Source organism: Phaethon aethereus (assembly GCF_964289735.1).
Source record: "Phaethon aethereus genome assembly, chromosome: 4".
NCBI lineage: Eukaryota > Metazoa > Chordata > Aves > Phaethontiformes > Phaethontidae > Phaethon > Phaethon aethereus.
This window is the reverse complement of record NC_138578.1, coordinates 14,814,371-14,833,770: the sequence shown is the minus strand read 5'-3', so window position 1 is coordinate 14,833,770 and position 19,400 is coordinate 14,814,371. Positions and strand designations below refer to the sequence as shown.

Sequence of the window (19,400 nt, the reverse complement as noted above, 5' to 3'; positions counted from 1 at the left end):
TAGTTCATAGGAATGTAGGATTAAAGATCATTAAGTTAGAGAAAAGTTATTTTTGGCAGGTGCTGCTGTTCTTTTTCCTCATTATTTTTCTCTTCCTGCTTTTCCCCAAAAATACACCTCCTGCTGTGCATATGTACTTCTATTTGTCTTGCCAACCTATATACTCTTTCGAGTTCAATTTTTTAATCTCATTCTCTCAAATGAGTCCCTTCAGATTCCCTAGCATGCCTCCCATGTGGGTCTCTTAGATCTCATACTGTAAGAGTTGATGTGGGGGGTGTTTGTGTGTAGGCATGTGTGTGGCCTTCTATACCTTTAGTCTTTAGGGTGCCAGAGTGGTGGAATAGAGCGAGAAGCAGAGGTATGTGTGAGTTAGGTGGCTGATCTGGGAAGGGGAGAGCAATGGCTTACCTAGCAGTTCTCTACTATGGAAGGAGTTTTTATGGGCAACATCTTCCTATATGAGACTGGCATTGGGCCCACTCTCCCACTGCATGACCACCATGTCCACAGGTAGAGCTTTTATATGACCTCATGGCTTTGTGCTTACCAGATACCTAATGAGTCCATGACTGACTTCTCTCTGGATCCAGGAAACTGGTCAGAATGAAGTGGACTACTTAGATCCTTATTGAGAGTCATTTCTATTGCAGACATTTATACGCAGAGAACAAGCCAAATAAGGATGAGTTATTCCTTTGTTCTTATAGCAAGCTCTGTAAGACTTCCTTACCTACAACAGAGACTTGGATGGCAGTTCTGGCACTGCTGCCTTCTTTGAACCTTTCCCTACCTCCCAGGAAGCTGACATCTTAACTATTCAGGATGTAATTGATTTTTTTTTTTTTTTTAGTTCCTTAACCATGCTGGTGTCAGGGAGGCTTAGAAGGCATATGGTGTCTGGTTTTCAGCAATAAGAGTTTCGTCTACTCCACAGCTTCATTACTAAGAATAAACTACATTTTCATAAATCCTTTAAAACTACACTGCTTTTCCTGGTAGAAGGGCTTTTTTCATCAAATTGCAATGTCTGGTAGCATTAAAATTTTAAACTTTATTTCTACTTAAAAAAGAAATAGTATATACCACTAAGTTTGCTTAAAAACCATTTTTAGTATTCCTGGTTTTGTGCTTCAGTGGCTGAAATCTTAGTTTTCTCTACTGCTGTCCAATGCCTCATACAGTCCTGGGATTTCTTCTAGGCAAGTATAAGAAATAGATTCTATTTTGGAATTATAAGACAGAGTCAGTTGGGAGCCGCCAGTAACATTTATGATTAAGGGACTGGAGATATATGAAGGATGCTTAAGCATCCTTCATATGAGGAGAGGCTGAGAGAGCTTGGACTGCTCAGCCTGGAGCAGAGAAGGCTCACGGAGGATCTTGTCCATGTGTCTAAATACCTGGTAGGAGAGATTGAAGGTGAGGGAGCCAGACTCTTCTCAGTTATGCCCAGTGAAAGAACAAGAGGCTATGTGCTGAAGTTAAACGCACATGAAATTCAATCAGAACGCAACCCCCACACACAGTGTGTGTGGGGTCAAACACTGGCACAGATGACCTAGGGAGGTTGCAAATTGTCCATCCTTGGAGATGGTCAAAACCCAACTGGACGCAGTCCTGCGCAACCTGCTGTATGTAGCTGACCCTGATTGGGCAGGGCGGTTGGACTCAATAAGCTCACGACTGATTCTGTGACCTGTGTGGCAGGGATTTGTCGTGTAACTTTACAACAGGGTTTTTGAGGCTGCTTAGAGCTTGCTGCTAGTGATTGGTTTGCAATGGACTGTTGTCACATTCTGTTTCTCTATGTTGATAGTAAGGGATCTGTTGTCTTGATCTGGAAATTCTTCAGGATCTGTAAATAATCCCTCATAACTATGTTGAAATTAGACTGTTTAAAATTGTTGCAATTTATGTGGACTCAAGCAGTTTTAGGGAACTTCCACTCTTGAGTTGTTAAGTCCTTTATGGTGTGTTTAGTGTGCCTCACATAAGTATGTAACAGCAGCCTGAATTGCCTTGCTTTTTGGGCAAAGGACGAGTTAGGGCTGGAGAGAGTTGAGCAATTGTGGAATTAAAGTTTTGTAATGCTCTTGGCCTGGGATAATACCTTGTTGGTGCTCATTTTAATGGTTGGGGGTTTTGGGGGTTGGTTTTTTTTCATACATTTGCATGCAAAGTTTTGTTTCTTTTTTCTGTGTGTACTCCCAGGCAAGACTTACTAGTGAGAATACTTGCAAAATGCAAGCTTACATGTTCAGAAAACTTTTTTTTATTTGCAACAGTGGTATTGGCCAGGAATAAAATTGAAATGGACACTTTTACCCTGAGTTGAAACTCTTCCCACTTTCTCCACAAATAAAAGTATTTGGGTCAAAGACAAAATAAGCTGAGGATGACTGTTTAGTGATTAGTGCCCTTTTTCCAGTGGGGTGGACCTGAGTTCTGGACTGACCATGGACAGTGACCCAAATTCAGTGACAGCTGAATGTAAAATAACATATGTAAAATATGGAAAATACCTTTCCAGTTACCTTTTGTCCCCTCTACACCTGCCACCAGTAATTCTTCCTTTTTTTTTTTTTTTGAAAATCAAGGTGGGACAGCTTCAAGAGGAAGACTTGAGTGTCTGCTTGTATGCGCTCTCTCATGTAATAACTGGCAACATTTTGTGGTTTGTAGCTGCTATGTTAGAGGTGGGCAGAATGATAAACCTGTGCATCTGCCCTGTGTCTGACCTCTTTCTGGTCCAGTGCTTTATTGAATTAAAAGGAGCGCTGGCACCATTTCTCCTTCAGCCGTCCCGCTGGGTCTGTTGTGAAGGAAATCGGCAGTGATGTTTTTGCAGAGCGTGGACTAGCAGCTGTGCCCTGCCAGCCTGAGACTCTCAAGATAGGTGTGTGGTTTGCAAATCCTGACAGGGCCAGAGGTGGGCTCGGGGCTGCTCAGCATTGGCAAGGCTGAGGCAATCGAGACATGCCCAGAAGCCAACCTATAGGCATGTATGGACCTCTTACAGTTGAAAGCTTAAATACCTGGAGACTTTAAATACCTTCAAAGCTAGGTAGCAAGTGTGTGGAGGCTTAGAGTATTCTGTTTAAAACCCACTCGTGGATGTCTCTGTCTTTTTGTGAGTTTACGCTTGACTTTTTACTGTCGCTTTTTGCAGTTGGTCTTTTCTAACCTTTAGCCCAGTTTGTAAAACACTTCACGAAGAATTATCTGGAGAATTCCTTGCATCTCTTTTCCTTGTGTGTTTTTCCCCTTGGAGATAAAGTAACCTTATAATTCCCAAAAAAGTATAGATCATTTGGGAGACAAAAACCGAGCAAATTATTTACAGATTACAGTAGTCATGTAGTTCATGCTTCTTGTGCAGAATGGAAGTGACTAAACAGACATTGAAAGATTCTGTTTTGTTAGGCCAATAATATATTAACTGGGACACTTTTAAGTAATTCAAGGCATGGTAGCTCGTGACTTTTTTGACTCTTAATGGTACTGCACTGTTAACTGAACACTTGTCTTTCAAATGGCAGTTGTTAAATGCATCTCTAAATATGCCTATAGAAATAATTGCAGTAATACTTTCATGTTATAAAACATTTCCCAATGGGCTTTTTTTTTTTTTAATCCTCATATGTGGAAAGAGAAGTTCCATAAAAAGCAAAACATCTAATTAATAGAAGACTGAAGTCATCCTTCCCTTTTGAACACATTAGTTATAGATGTACTTATTTTTTTTAAGTTTTGAAATGCATGTCCTGTGGTGAGATTTGACTTGAAAATGAGGTTCCCCTGCAGGCCCTGAAAAAAATGGAATTCTCCTAAATGCAGCACCACAAAATCCCACATGACACTGAATGCAGCATGACAAGCAGACCAACCTGAGGTGCTTGGAAGGACTTTGCTGAAAACAAACAAAATACTCAAGAATGCTTTTCTCCATTGTTTTACCCCCACCTCCTGTGGGTAGTAAGTTATGGACACTTTAATTATTGTGATTAACCTTATTTTTAGTACGGTTTTGTTCCTGTTATGTGGAATATGAAACTGAAATGGAATAAATTGAACTAAATTTAAGAAGTGCCTATCTTGTGAAATACAGTTCAAATGTTCAAAACAAGTTAAAGCTGACACTTCAGTCTGAAATCCTGCTGCATTTGAGGTTGATTTCTGAGGGACTGAGTACAGAATTTCTTTCTGGTGAGTTAAGAAGAATTTGGTCTTAACGTTCTTTGAATTCTTCACACTGAAGAAGCTGAAGATTGTTGGCTATAGGATTGTAAATTAACTGCATTAAAAACTAAAAGGAGCTAGTACTGTTTTCAACTTTGAGAACTGAACATGCTCCCATTAACATGAAGAGCAGCATTGCCTAGGTCATTCTGGATTTAAATCTCAAACCTGCCAGGGCATCTCTCTACAGAGACAAATGAAGGATTCCCCCCCTTTTTTAATCCTTTACTAATATTTCTTTGTACAAAGGAGTTGAAATAACTTAAAATTATTTCTCTGGGAAGAAGTCAGCCATGTCTTTACATGTGTCAGCATGTCAAAACCAAGGCAGTTTCAAACATAGTATTGTAACATGTAAATAGCAGTTTTTCACCTTTGAAGAAACTCCTGCTAGAAATGTCAGTCTGTCTATAGTGTAAGGATCCAGCTTTCTGGTTTAGCATGCAGTATGCTGCTGCTAAATGTCTGCTGCTCTGTAGAAATCATTAATGTCTCTGCCTTTTAGATGTCTCAAAATACAAGCAGCAGACCTTCTGTAAATCTGTGAGTTAACAATTTAGAGTAATAATTACGGGCCAGTATCTTTGAGGAAATGAGCTCAGTGTTGTTTTTGAAGAAACTGGAAATACAAACATATATGTTCCTTTAAAAATGTTACTTTAAGATGACATCTGAGTGTGTCACAAGAGCTACAGTCGGTATGGTATTTGTCGCCCTGTACTTTTTTAAAAGCTGTTTGTACCAACAGAGTTCTAGTGGTTGAGATGTACTTTTCGGAGAAATTTAGGAGTAAAGGTTATTTCTTCAGGATATGTGGGTAAACGAATCCAAAATGCTCATGGGAGATGGATTCCTTGAAACTTGTCCTCGGACACAACCCTTGATCTGTGAGCTTTTATTATTTCTGGACCCTGTAGTTTATGTGAAAAGAGGCAAATACGTTGGTTTTTGGGGTTTTTTTTAATTTCATATACAGGGGTTCTACTTTGCTGTCTCATGCAGGTCCCATGCTGTTAAAGTAATCTTAATTTATTTGTCAGAATGGCTGTTTCAAAATCCCCTGAGGAGTAAAGCATTGTCTCTTACCTGGATCTCTAATTTAGGTATTAATCCAGAATTGCCACCTTATCAGACAAGTCTTACTGATAAGCTGGACTTCTACCCAGAAGCTAGAATTAGCTCACTTACAGCTGCTCAAAGCAGCTGTACTGCAGTGAAGAAGCACCCTAAAAGATTTCAGGTTGTTTAGAGAGTTCTTTCTGAAGCTTGCTGTCTGCTGTAGTTGCTGGACTCTGTGTTGGTTGACTGCCTGCCTTTATTTTGCAAGGGAAGTGTCTTTCCTCACCAAGCCTGAAAGTATGTCGTAAAGATGTATATGATGACATGGATTTGGAGTAAGGCTAAGCAACAGCTGAATTTTCTTTACATATTAGAGAAAATGCTGTCTCTACAGTGTTGTAAAGTAATACTGCACACTGAGGATCAAAACCACGTAATGCTTCACTTGACAACTGGTATAGCAGTGTCTAAATGTTTATGTCAAAGGAAGCAATGTATGCTGTTATGATAAAAACAGGTGTGGCAGGCTGAAAGCTTGAGAGAGACTTGGCACTTTTGTTTGTTTTCATCTTCTTGTGGTATTGCTGATATATTTTTGTACATTTATTTTATTTCTGAAGAGATGGACAAAGTTAGGAACCATCAGAATATATTTTATTTATAAAAGCTGAAAAAAAACTGTTACAGGTTCTACATGTTTGCTGTGAGCTTATAGTATGAAGAACCTCATAGTTAAAAGGGAAGCCTGTATACCATTTGCTATTCTTTTAATTCTTCAGCTGGTACTTAAACTTGTAATCACTTTATTTTCAGGACAGTGAGAAATCTCTGAAAGAAGTTACAGCAAGTTAACTTCTTCATTAGATACTTGATATGACAGTATTGGGAAAAGGTGAAGGGTAAATGGTATTTAGCTCTGTTTCCAGGAGATTTAAACCCTTTTGTGGTATTCGAAAATACCAACAATACCAAAATGAATTACATCCTTGGAATAACAGTATCCAGATCCATTTTGGTATTAATATGTTTTGGAGTGTAGCAATATATAGCAAGTTTTTGTAAGACTTCAAGCATTTTTAAATTTTTTTTTCCTTCTTTCCTAATTTCTTTCACCAGAGATCTGAAGTCACCTTCAGGTCAGAGCATAAATACCATTAATAGGTGGTGCCATGAACAGAATAGTTTTGGGCAGAAGCTAAAAAGGATACTTGAGAATCTAAAGCAACAGCAAGAGCTCTGCTTTGCTGTCACTAGACTACTGCAGCATCTCAGAAAAAGAGAGTTCTCTGTGCCTGTTAGAGGCACAGTGTGCTCAGTAAGGAAATTCAGTCTTTTTGGAAGAATTATGTTTTTATAACTAAATGCTGCATGAAAAAGATACACAAGAGACACATTCTCAGATGTAGTTTCAAAAATTAAAGGAGTTTAAAAATATTGATCAAGAGCAGTTTGTTTCACAACTTAAGGAACCACCTGTTCTGAGCAAAACTAGAAATTCACTCCTGTGACATAGTTGCCATTACATAGCTTAAGTCTAGAGCACAGAGGTGGTGGAAGCCAGTTATACACAATTGTAAGTAAAGCTGGAGGAGAATGATCATTAGCAGTGAATGTGCTGGAATAGATCATCTAAGTTAGCAATAGATTAATGCACTGCCAAAATGTAAATTGCACTGAATGGATGGTTAACACATGTAACCATGCATTCACTTCTGCAGTGGAAATACAGCGCCTGTGAGCTGATCCAGCCAGCCACGTTCCTGAGTCTCTTGCATCTGTCATACTTAAACTCCATAAGTTACTGGGGTTCTCCAGGCTGAATAGCAAAGCTGCAATATGAAATAGGCCTGTTCTAACACATCAGAAGAATTGAAACCCGCACTCAAGAAATGGCTATTATTGCTTCTGGTAATGGAAGTGCAAAGTTACAGTCTAAGCCTTTGCATTTATTTTACCTTCTTGGAGAAAGCAGAAGGATGCAGTTTGAAAGTGCTCTACTTAACACTCTTGTCCAGCGTGAGGCTTTCAGTAAAACACAAAAGACACAAAACCTAAAATTTCTCTAGTGCTGCAAAACCCAGGGTCAGCAGAAGTTACTCTGAGATAGATGACTGCTGATTTTCACAGTGTAATTCTAACCAGATTTAACACTTCATATGTAAATAGGATGATGAGTGCAGCTGGCATCTCAACTCCTGGGCATGATCACTTGTCCCTACCCTCCATCAGCATATAGCATTTTCCCCCAGCAGCACTCATGTAACTTACTTCAATGACTCCTGAACAATTGTGTTCTTTTAGCTGCAAATTAAGTGCATAATAATTGATGTTTTTCTGGACAGCATATTGATACATTACATACAGTGAGTACTGCCAGTATTGGTGGTGATTGTGATTTTTTTTCCCCTGAAACCTGTATTTGTAGATATGTCATGGAGATATCTTTCTTTATGCTTCATCTGATAAGACTTCCCTGTTGTCTCTTTCTCCTGGGATTGTTGGTAGAAACTTTTGTCCCGTTGTTAATTGCAGGCATCCCCCAGAGGATACTAATCATATTATGTATGTGCATTTCCTTGAGATATAGCTAGGTTACTTTAGCAACCAGCTGTACATTCCAGAGAACAGGTATTTATTTTATTTTTATACAAGCCTCTCATCCCCAAAGACAGGAACAATGTTCTTGAATCTTTTTCTAGGTTAAAATCAGTAGATCTTTACTTATTTGTATATATAGTCCAAATGTAGTTTTCTATTCTGTAGAGATTCTTTTCACTGCAGAGCTTACCCAAGTCTTAGCATCTGTTTTAGTCACTACTGTTAATGAGTGTCCCTCTTAAAACATACCTGTCTTATGACTGTGTAACTTTACCCTCATTTTGCAATAACGTGGATATTATAATTTCTGTGGCTGCAGCCTTTGAATATTTAGTGTTGTACAGTGAATTTTACTGGGAATCCACGTTGCAAATTGTTGTGGAAATAACTTCTGTGTTCTTTTGGTGCCTCGGTAGAGGTGTTCTTCACCCACCAGCAAACTGAAGCATTCCTGCTGACACATGAATGGGACAACTGATTCGTGGTGTTAATGTTAAACCAATTAATAATATCTATTATGGAGCACTAGCTGGAGGGGTGCTCATTAACACCATTCTGTGCTAACACTTGTCCTCCAATGTTTGTCTTGTTTGCTTTCAGGCATGTTTTGCCACATAGAGAATGTGTTGCTGTCCTGTTCTCATCCCTCTTGCAGTTGCATTTACACTCCTAATTCAAAAGTGTGGCCAAAGCAAGTTGAATTGTTCCTAAGCTTTTATGTGTGCCTGGTTGAAGGTATTCTTTTCAGCAAGTGTGGTTAGCACTGTGTGTTCAGCGGATGCAGAAGCAGCAGTGATGTACTCTTTCTTCTCTCACACCTCCCTACCCTCCTCAACACTCCCCCGGGGTGGAGGAAAGAAAACTGTGTACTGTTTAGTGTTCTGTATGTAGCACAGGTCTGAATGTAGTGTTCTCTTATTTAATGTGTCCTTTTGCCCTCTAAGGAATAGTGGCACCTCAGTTAATTAGTCTATAAAGACAGACTGTACATTATTATTTATGAACTAAGTTGCTTTGGGATAATATTGCTGCTGCAATGCCAGCGAAATAAAAAAAAAAATTGAACATTATGTTCACATATATATGTGTGTGAGACGTGCAGGCTTCTCCAATGCCCCTTGTCTTCAGATACTACTAATTGTCTGGTCTGAGAGCATACAAAATAGTGTGCCTTGGAGACAACAGGGGTATGGTGGATAATTCCTGTCCCTTGCCAGCCCCTTGTCACTGATTAGAGAAGAAGCTACCTGTCAAATAGCTATGTAAGTTAATACATGTGTTGTGTGAATCCATAGTCTGGGAAGATGTTCACCAATGTGCTGTAATTTCCCCCACTAACAAAAATAAACATTGCGATTTCCCAGTTTTTGAGCTAGACCTTGGCTTCCTTCCCAAACACTTCTGTAAACTCTCAGCTGAGGATGGCTTCCAGTCCCTCTGCCCATGTCATTTGTTCCAGCTACTGGATCTTCTTCAGTCCTGAGAGATCCTGCATCTCCCCATTTTTCTGTCACATAAATTTCTTTTGGCTCCAGTGGGCTTAGTGCTTGGAGCAGTGCTGAATACCTGGTCAGAATTGTTGTAGTTTCAGGGAAGGTATATGGTGAATTTCCAGACTATTTCTGGGTTTTTTTTGTTTTGTTTCCCTCCTTTTTACTGTGTTATAGTCATTGGGGTTTTCAGTCTTTCTCTCTGTGCTCTGTTCTTCCATACAGGTAACATTTTCAGAAAATTCTCCCTCATCCCATGAATTAGTCACTGAAACAGTGAAGCAAGATTCTACTGTGTTTACAGCATAGCCTGGTTTTGAGGAAACAGCAACCAATTTTTCTCTTCTGTTGTTTTTACGTGCACGCACACGCACAGAGAAGGATAAAGAGCACAGCCAGCATGTTAGTGCAGCATAGAGAACAGTGAAATACCAAATGTGGCAGGACTTGAGAATCAAACATCTACTTGTGCGGTTTGCGTTTACAGCACACGTGGTTTGTGTGCATTGTAGTGGTACTGGAATGTACAGGACAACGTACAGGCATGACCGATAGAGTACTTCTTTACTGTGATTCATGTAAGAGTAATATTACAGTTTTAACAGAGGAACAACAATAGTAATAGCAATGAAATAACAATATTCAATTTGATTTTATTTTTAGGAAATAACTGTTGAAAGATAACATTGATTAAATGTTATCTGTTTTAAGGCATTTTAAATGGTAAGACAGTTTTATATGTAGACCACAGAATTTTGCAAAATACTTAAGTATTTGTAAATATATTCTAGAGCAATTCTTTTTCTTTGCAGTCTCATCTTGCTCTACACAGTTATTTCTTTGCTTTCTTCCTTCTTTTTCTTAGTATGTAAGAAGAGTTGTTTCTTCCTGCTATCTTAACTTTTTTCTTTGTTGATATAAAAGCATATATTATTCCGAATGCAGTTCTTCCTTAAACAATCATTGTACACTGATAGGCTTAGCAGGATGGGATCACCAGGGGAATGGATGACTCAGGCTTTTACACACTGAGTCAACAGTCACAATGAGTAGATTCACATACTTTTGGCATGTAAGTACAAGCTGTCACTTTGTTTCACTGAGTTTTGTTGATGAGTTTTTCCAGAATTAATTCATGCTTAGTGAAGTATTGGTAAGTAATATGACCTATGCGTATGGTCTGCTGGGGTGTAGGTTATGATGGAAAGTACATGGATATTGTTACCTGCTTTCACTGTTACATATGCAGTTAGGACGACAGCCTTAACATGCCTTTTATGTTTGTATTTTCTGTAGTTTCTTTTTGAGTAGTATGTCAATAATACCTGACGGATGCATTTAAATATGTAACATATAGCTGGTATTTCACTTTCACAACCATGTAATGTTTCACTTTGCCCAAAGAGTGCTGACTGTTTCTTTAAGAAAACCTAAAATTTTCTGAGGTACTGCTAGTAAAATAGTGGCTGTGAAACTTGCCAGGCTGCAAACAACGTGTAAGAAACCTCTCCTATTCTTTGGCATCAGCTTAAAAGTAGTCCTTATGTTTTGTTAAATGTTTCATTTGGGCTGTTTTAAGGGAAATGATGCACTGTGCCTCAAACTGACAAATTCTGCGTCACACCAAATCTTCAGTTCTCTGCTGGTGACAACCTTACAGAATATCCTTTCTGACTGAAGGGGTAGTTGTGAACAGCAGTAGCCGAATGTCACAATAGAGACAAATAACTCATCAAAGTAGATGCAGGTTTCATTTTATTTTATTTATCCTTCTGCCCTGGGATCTCCCAAAGAGTTCTGATACTTTGTGCTGATCCTCCCCACTGGGGATATGCAGATGAATTGTCTTCATGTCAACTCTACCCAATGAAATTCAAGATCATGTTGCTAAGCTGCCTTTTTACAGGAAAATTATCAAATGACTGGATTACCCTACTATCACAGAAATTGTCTCCTATGCTGAGATATCACCAAGGTGGTGACCGCTTAGTGCAAATCTTCTTCCTATTGTTAAAGGTTTATCAATAGGATAAAAGCCTGTGCTCTTGGCTGCTGAAAGAGTTAATCACATCTAGTTAATGTATCTGAGACATCTCACAAGTAAATTAAACTGTTACTAATGGGGATTTACCTCCATTCATCAGGCACTAGTGCTTTTTACAAGAGTTCAGCTGTAGGGTTCCTGCCAGAGTCACTGGTGGGATTTTGGGGGAATTTATTTCTGTTTTCCCTAAGTTTCTGTCTTTCTCTTTTTCCCTTCTGGTGTATTCCTGTCGTCTTTGGAGGTCCATAGAATTGTGAGCTGGCTAGCCTTCCTTTGTGGTGGGTGTGAAAAATCTGGCTATATCTGTCAGTGTTCCAGCTTCTGGTAGTGAACATGAGCTCTCTTGGCATTCCTCTGAAACTGTGCTTTACTGTGCTATGTTCTAAAAATATGATTATAGAGTGGAACACTTAAAGATTGGGTGGTGGCATAAGACCAGGGTTTGGGGGAGGGGAATGGCTGTATCTGGAAATTTTAGTGATCTGATACTGCATTTGTGGTCAGCTTTAGAGAGGATATAGTTCAAATAGGTAGGTGTCTGCCCAATTTTTGTGCTTTGGCAACTGCTTTTCAATAACTCATATAATTCTTCAGGTCATATCAAGTAGTAGTAGCTAATATTTAGAGTAATTTCAATAATGTGGTGAGCCTTAGTAGCAAGGAGTTGCTGGCAACTTGCTATTTGAGTCCGGTGCTGTTATATCAGCTGTTTCATAAAGTCTTCCTCATGCACAAACTTTTACCCCACTCTTACCACCCAATTATGATAGGGTAGGTTTGAGACCATCTACCAAGAGATTCCATTGGCAATTTGGGCTAAAGCAGAAACTTCAAAATATTCTGTGAAGGTTAGATTTAATTGTTTCCTTGTTCCCTTTTACCTCGTAGGGAAGAGTGGTTAAAAAGCTTCAGCCAGTTTTCCTTTTATTTCCTCAAGCAGCAGGTCTGAGCCCAAAGAAAAAAACCAAGTATAAACCAAGCTGAGTTGTCCTTTTGTATGTATTGCAGCTTTCCTTGCCTTGGCTTCTCATCAGACCGGGTTTACTTGCTGTGAGGATAATCTGACTCACCTTTTAAAACGTTAAAGGTCAGCTGCACTTGAGGAAGCCCCTGGTTGGCAGTGACTTCTAGCAAATGTCCTCAGCTCTTTCCTGACAATTAGTCTCTCTGAAACCGTAGACTTTTCTTTTCTTCTCTCAGTCTTCTAAGAGCCCGGTGTAGTTTGATGCACTGCAGAAGGCGCTGGGTAGATGCTATCACAGTATTTGCTGTTGTATATTCCTTGTTGAAGAGTGTAAGGTGGATGGGTTTTGCTTTTGAGCTGGTGCATGCCCCATTAGTCCACATCCCTTCTGCAGAGCAGCTAATGGTGCATTTGTTTCTTTTCTCCTGTGTTTCTTTTTTGTTTGGTGCTTTCATCCTTTTGGTTAGAAGGCATGATGTGTGTTCACTCTAAAGAGTGAACTCAGTCACCTGCATGACTGTGAGCCCAGGATAAAAATTAATTATTAAACAAGAACTGAATTTTTCTATATTTATTTGGTAGAATGAGTTTTAATAATGATGTCATAAAGCCAGAATACAATTATTCTCCTCATTTATACACCAGTCACTTACAAAAGAATTGGTTATTTTGCTGTCTGCTTTTAGATGTGTAGATTTTTACTTGATGATTAATTCTGCTAAAAAGTTCATAATGTAATATCAGACTATATAAGCTAACTTAATCACTGATAGCATTTAACTGGTTTAGAATGTGTTTAAAATGGTCACGTACTGTGAAAATTGCTAGACAAGAGATGATTAAGTTAGGCTGCTAAGAGAGATTTTTGTGGCAAATTAATGGAGTGCTTATGTATAATTACCTACTATTGCAGTGTGTGTAAGTGTGTGTGTATGCGCACGCACATTCATATAGGGGAGCTGATGAGCCTCTGGCAGGGAGCTTTGCAGAAGCTGCAAGTATTTTTAGTGGAAACGAAATCTCAGTTCAGTTCTGCAGCATGTGACTTCCTATTTCTGTAAGTTACTTCCAAGGGACTTCCTCTGTAAATCAGCTTGTCTCTAGAGATATAATCTGGAGCCGGAGCGTAGTCTGCTTTGTCCTGTGCCTGTGACAGCGTTTTCCCAGAGTTTTCTTTTGAGTATTTTACTTTTATTTTGTACTGTCTCCAGCATGCAAGGATCTAGTGGCTGCTACCCGTGATCGGAAGCTGAATACGTTTATACAAGTCTCAGTGGTACATCCAGCAGAGCACATTTTGACGAGGTATTCAAGTACTGAAATCGTGGAGGTGAGAGTCTTTCTTATTCAATTAACAAGTTGATTAATGAATTGCTCATTTCTTCCTTAGAAAGTGAATGAGAAATAAAACAAGTTCGTGCATAGTCTTAGGTAAGACAAGCACGCTCTGGCAGTTAGTAAAGCATACCTAGGAGTGTTCTGTAGTTCTTGGCATTTAACCAGGATAAACAGAAATGAACTTGGCTTTTCGTAAAAGCTCTCTTGTTCCAAGCAGAGGCATAGAGAATACTCTGGTTCTCCAGACATAGGTCTAGAATGAAACAGAGAATAGTTGCTCTCATGAAAGGACAAGGCAATGCAAAGTAAAACTAAATTAAGAGTGCAGTGGCTTTGTAAAGTATTTTTAAATTACAGAAGAACGTAGGTGTATTATATGGTCTGTTATCTTATCTGTTTCTTGTTCTATTTTTTCCATTGGAAAGTTGACGCTTTTGCAATTTGAAAAAATATTAGCCTACTTCTATAATTAGGTAAAAGGGTGTGTGTACGTAATATCTGTGACTTTATATAAAATAATTAGTAACTTGCATCACGTATTACAGCAAAAGTTGTCTTACAGCAAAAGTTGTCTGAGGCTGCTTTGCCCTGTAAGCATCACTGTCAGAAACAGCAAAAATGGTTCACAGGGAAAATTAAGTGTGAGCAGGCAATTTAGGTGTAACTTGCTTAACTTACTGGAGAGACTCATTAAGAACAGGAAAGTCTTATTGTAAACACACACACAATTTTGCCAAAGGCTCGTTTTAGCTGTTAAATACAATGAGAATATTTCATGAGCTCTTTGTGTGATCAGTTTCAACCAACTACTAATTAAATTGTTAGGGTTTCAGCCATCAACCATCCTGAAACTGCCTAATTCAAATATCTTGTTCCTGATCAGGATGTTTCATTGCAGACTGTCTGGAATGATGTTGTGCAGAAGATGGAATATATATATTTTTTTAATAAAAGTTGATGCATTTCCTAACACGACGTCCTAGATCTGAATAAATCCCTGAATTTGTTGTGTCAAGGCTCTCAGCTTCAAAGTCAAGCTTTGGGGGAAGGGAAGGCAGTGGCACAGAAAAGTTATTTGCTTTAAGAGAAACTACGTTTATCATGCAAAATCCTTTACTTAATGGAAAATGTAAGGATATTAGCCTGGTAATCTTTGGAAATTAAGCATAATTAAACGTTAAGAAATTAAACAACATTTTATATGATTCATTTAATTGTATATCTCAAGCTATGATATAGTTACTTCTGTGTACAGCTTTTAGATATAATCATGTTACAAAGCACAGGAATGTTATCTTACTCCACAACTGCCTAAAAGAGGGGTATTGTAATCCCCTCCCCACAAGTCGGTATCCTTAAGGTAATACAGGGAATCTCTATAGCATTTCTATAGACATTTTATTGTGACTTAATGACGATCTCTTTTTGTGTGTGTGTGTAGGTTATATCTTTAGTGCTTTTAAATTAATATGAAATTGCAGTACTTTCAGAAAATATTGTGGGAGAAAGAAAGAGATTGTTTATTACAAGATGTATTCCAGATACTGATACCTGATGGCTGAGCTGTTTAAAGGCATGTTGCTAGGCTCTGTTTCAGAAGCACCTTAATACCTCCTCCAGTTAAAAAGTTTCCAGAAAGTTTTTTGAAACAAAGTTTTAAAGTTGTCCTGTTTTCTTATCAATTGGGTAATACTTAGGTGCTCACATCTCTCTGCTGTAGAAAGCTAACTTCTTTTAAAGAGCCCACAGTTTCTCTACATCCGTAATGGCATACTAAACATTGCACAGCTGTTACCTTACTGAGTGTTTACTCGTGTTACACAGGGTACAAGAGATCCACTGTTTTTGACTGGTGTGACATTCCCACCGGAATACCCCATCTATGAGGAGAGTAAAATAAAACTAACAGTCTATGATGTCAAAGATAAATGTCAAGACACGGTAAGTGCTTTGCTTTGTTTCTTGCATAAATCTTACTGAGGATTAAGTTTCTTGCACTGTTGTTCTTTGGCTCTCTTTAGCAAGTCTGCAAATTGAGGAAATATGTTGATGTAGAATTGGTTTTGCTTAAGAATGCAAAAATATTCTTTTCTTATACCTAAGATGTACTTTGTTTTTTGTTGTTATATTAGGTAATAGAGAAAGAGAACAATGCACTTAAGATGGACCCTTTGCTATTGTTTAATTGGCTACATGAATCAGCGCAGGTTTTCCTGGCAAATAAAAGATTACTGGTGTATGCTTTTTGATGGCAGAGAACATATGGAATAGACTGAGATAACACCACTGTGAATAATTTTTCAGAAATATGTTTCTGGTAATATTTTACTTATATTCCCAAACCGGAATGATAACAGAGCTTGTAACCTGATGTTTGAGGGAGATGATAATATTTTATTTTAATCTCTTGCATGTTGATACCAGCAGCTCTCCTGTGGCTGCTGCTATTATTGATTTGTAAGGGTCCAAGATCTTCTGAGTCACTGCTAAAGGTGAATCATTTTGGGTTCCAGTATTGTACATTTTTGATTACACTGTCAGCTTTTTATGCTGAGAAACAGTTACTCACTTGAGATGATATAGGAGGTAAATGGGACTGAGTGATTAACTGTCAAATATAGACCTTGAGTGCCATTTTATGTGCTCCAGGTGATCTAAGACAGCCTTACAGAGATAGAACATATCGTAGGACCTATGGGAGATCTGTGTTTTTCTTCCATGGCAGCTGGAGTCCAGCTGATAGTTTGCTCTTGGGCATCAAAAATGGCCCTTGACACCTGTATTAAATTAGCTGAATTGCTTCTTGCATATCTGTAGTTGGCCCCCAGTATGATTAAAGACTGTGCAAGCTCGTGTCACGACTGTATATGAGTTCGTTATCTATAAGAAGGGAATTAAAGGCATAACTTAAAATTTCAGACTGTCTTTGGACTGCTTACCTAAGTAAAGTTATACGTTTAGAGGAATTCTAATTTATTTCAGGTAGAAGATAATATGTTTTTTAGATTTTGGACCTTTGTGAGCAAACAGGTTGGATCGGTCTCCTCACTGTGCTCTTCAATGGGAATGTGTGGAATACTTTAGACATACAATCTGGATTTCTTTCAGTTTATAGACTAAGGGGTTTTTTTCTGTTCAAGAATAATCAGGGAGGGACATGTAGGCACATTTTCACAATGTGTATGTTTTAATTTTTGGTTACGGTTTAGACTACAGGGGCTTAAAATGTTTATTCAATAGAGTTGTCACCTGTGGACAGATACAGGAATTGAGTGGAAGGAGTTTGACTTTGTCCCTTCCCTTCCAGTTTCTATTGTGACTGACAGATGATGGAAAATAATATCCCACCTGTAAGCGACAAAATGGACTTGATTTATAGAGCTATCCCTGTACTACTACTCTTCTAGTTGCAGACCTGTATATTGCCTCTTATACAGGACAAGTTCTAGCCTAGAAAATTAATATAATTTGATAAGTTTTTGCAAACTTGTAATAACTTTTTATAATTGTTCCTTACAATTGTAGTACAGGACTAGAGTCTCTCCCAGACAATCCCATTAACATAGCTTGTAAGTCACAAGAGAGAATACTTTTCTCTTTTGTCATAGCAGTTACATAGTTCCTATGTAAAGCTTTCTAGATCTATAGTTTATATTACTTTTTTGTAGGGGAAAATATTAATCCCATCTCTGGTTTACATATATTTAGCCTTTTTTAATATTCAGCCATTTTAAAACTGGATGCAGGTAAGAAAAAATTGAATAAGCTGTAAGACTTAAATTTAGGGAGACTGCAGCATGTGTGAATGACCTTGGGGCACCCAGGTTGCGACTTCATTTGCAGCAACAGTTGGACTTCAGATTAGATCCTACAATATTAGCTATGATAAAACTAATGGCTTGACTTTCTTTCCTATAATTGGATGCCATCACCCTTTTCTATTAATTCAGGTGACTTTTTTTTGAGTCTGGAGGTGTTATATAGATTCATAAAAGTCGGGTTTAAATGAGCCATAGCTCGATACTATTACCAGCATAGCTGCAGCTGCAGAGACCTCAGTGCGTGCTTCATGACCCAAGAAGTGGGATGTGCCCCTTTGGCAGTAAGCCTGTTCCAAGTGCTGTGCCTTCACAGTTCTGGTTATCCAGGCTACAATAAAGATGGATTTCATGTTCCTCAAAAACTGCTGCCACATGTTATGGCCGCAGCACATCGCCCCACCATTGCTCCAAACAGACAGGAGCAATGTTGGAGCACTTGGAGGTGGAGGGCAACCCAAGGCTTTTAGGTATGCTCTGCTCTTCTAGGCTGTGCTTCCAGTCAGTCACCAGCTCATACAAGTGAGCATTTATGGCAGAATAAGCCTTGGATCTGACTGCAATGCAAAATATTTTGCAGAAATTGGGGAAAAAAGCTACAGTAACAAGAATTCCCACAGCATCAGGGCTGTATTACTCCTGGTTACTTCAGTTAACCAGTTCAAAGTAGCTAATATCCGTCATCACAAATATATACTTTTCTTATTTCTCTTGTAATTAAAATGAAACTAAAGGAAGTGATTTCTCTGCATTAATTAAACTCAGCAGGATTTTACTGCCACAAATAGAAGACCGTAGAGAAGACAGAGGAAGGGCAGTGGGTACCTCACAGAGTAAAGCATTTTCTTGGTTTTTGCCTAAACCTGTTTCTGTCTATACAAGAGAATTAAGGTCCCATTTTCAAACCCGCTGGACTTTTACTATAATACAAAAGTAATTAAATACTGTTCTGTTTGTGCACACAAGTTGTAATGCTAAAGTGAAAGGGGGTGCTCTCCAGTGAGAGACAACCAGATATTTTTTTTTTGGCACTGCTGACATGCTACTTGTGCTGCTCTTTTTAAAAAGATTTAAAAATAACCTTGCAGTGCTTGCATTCCTGTGCCAGAAAGCAGATAGTTAACTTCACTCTTGCCTGTCATTTAGCTTACATTATTTAAGAAGTGCAGTTTAATTATATTAAAGTACTGTGCAGCTGGTATCACATTCGCTGTGCTTGACACACTGGATGTTCTAACTGCACTTTTCACTTCTTACGCATCTCTGTCTGATGTTGATCATAATTATATCGTGTCTGTGTTGGGCTTCCTGTAATTGAGGCTTTTTAATATAATGAAACACAATTTTTTTTTTTGTTTTGGCTAGTCTTCCTAAGTTAGGGTGTTTGCTTACTGTAAGTTTTCACGTAAATAGAAACTATTAATAAAGACTATGTTATTCCTACTGTACTTTGAGATAGTTGGAATAAAGATGTTAATAGAGTGTGTCTATGAAATATAATTTAAATATATCCAGTGAAGGCATGCATACAAAGCAGTGGGTAATGCCATATTCTGAAAAATGTACAGTGACATCTGTTTCTACATCACAAAGATTTTCTTCTCATATTGCCATGAGCGAATTTATGTTTCACTGGCTTGAGCTGAACTGTCTTTAGGATTTTAGATAGTTGGGTTTTGTTGTAATGCTGGGGCTGCACCTGTTCTTTAAGTCACTGTCCAAGAAAATCGGAATTAGAGGCTCATATACTGTTAAAATGTACCACTTTTGTGCAGGCATGCTATTATCTTTCCTCTAAGCATGCAGGTTTCCCCAGTTTGGTCTAGCAAGTTTTAAAACTGAAGCCG

The 19,400-nt window shown here is 38.4% G+C and overlaps 1 protein-coding gene across 2 annotated transcripts in view; it reads left to right on the top strand.

The window, feature by feature from the left end:
* Nucleotides 1-19,400, top strand: part of INPP4B (inositol polyphosphate-4-phosphatase type II B) — a gene marked incomplete at both ends in the record, with an annotated part of 291,862 nt that overhangs the window by 99,907 nt on the left and 172,555 nt on the right. For both annotated transcript variants that reach the window (XM_081999525.1, XM_081999524.1), the window contains 2 exons: nt 13,609-13,727; nt 15,560-15,676. In XM_081999525.1, coding sequence (XP_081855651.1) covers nt 13,609-13,727; nt 15,560-15,676 — 236 coding nt within the window. The remainder of the gene's footprint in view (nt 1-13,608; nt 13,728-15,559; nt 15,677-19,400) is intronic.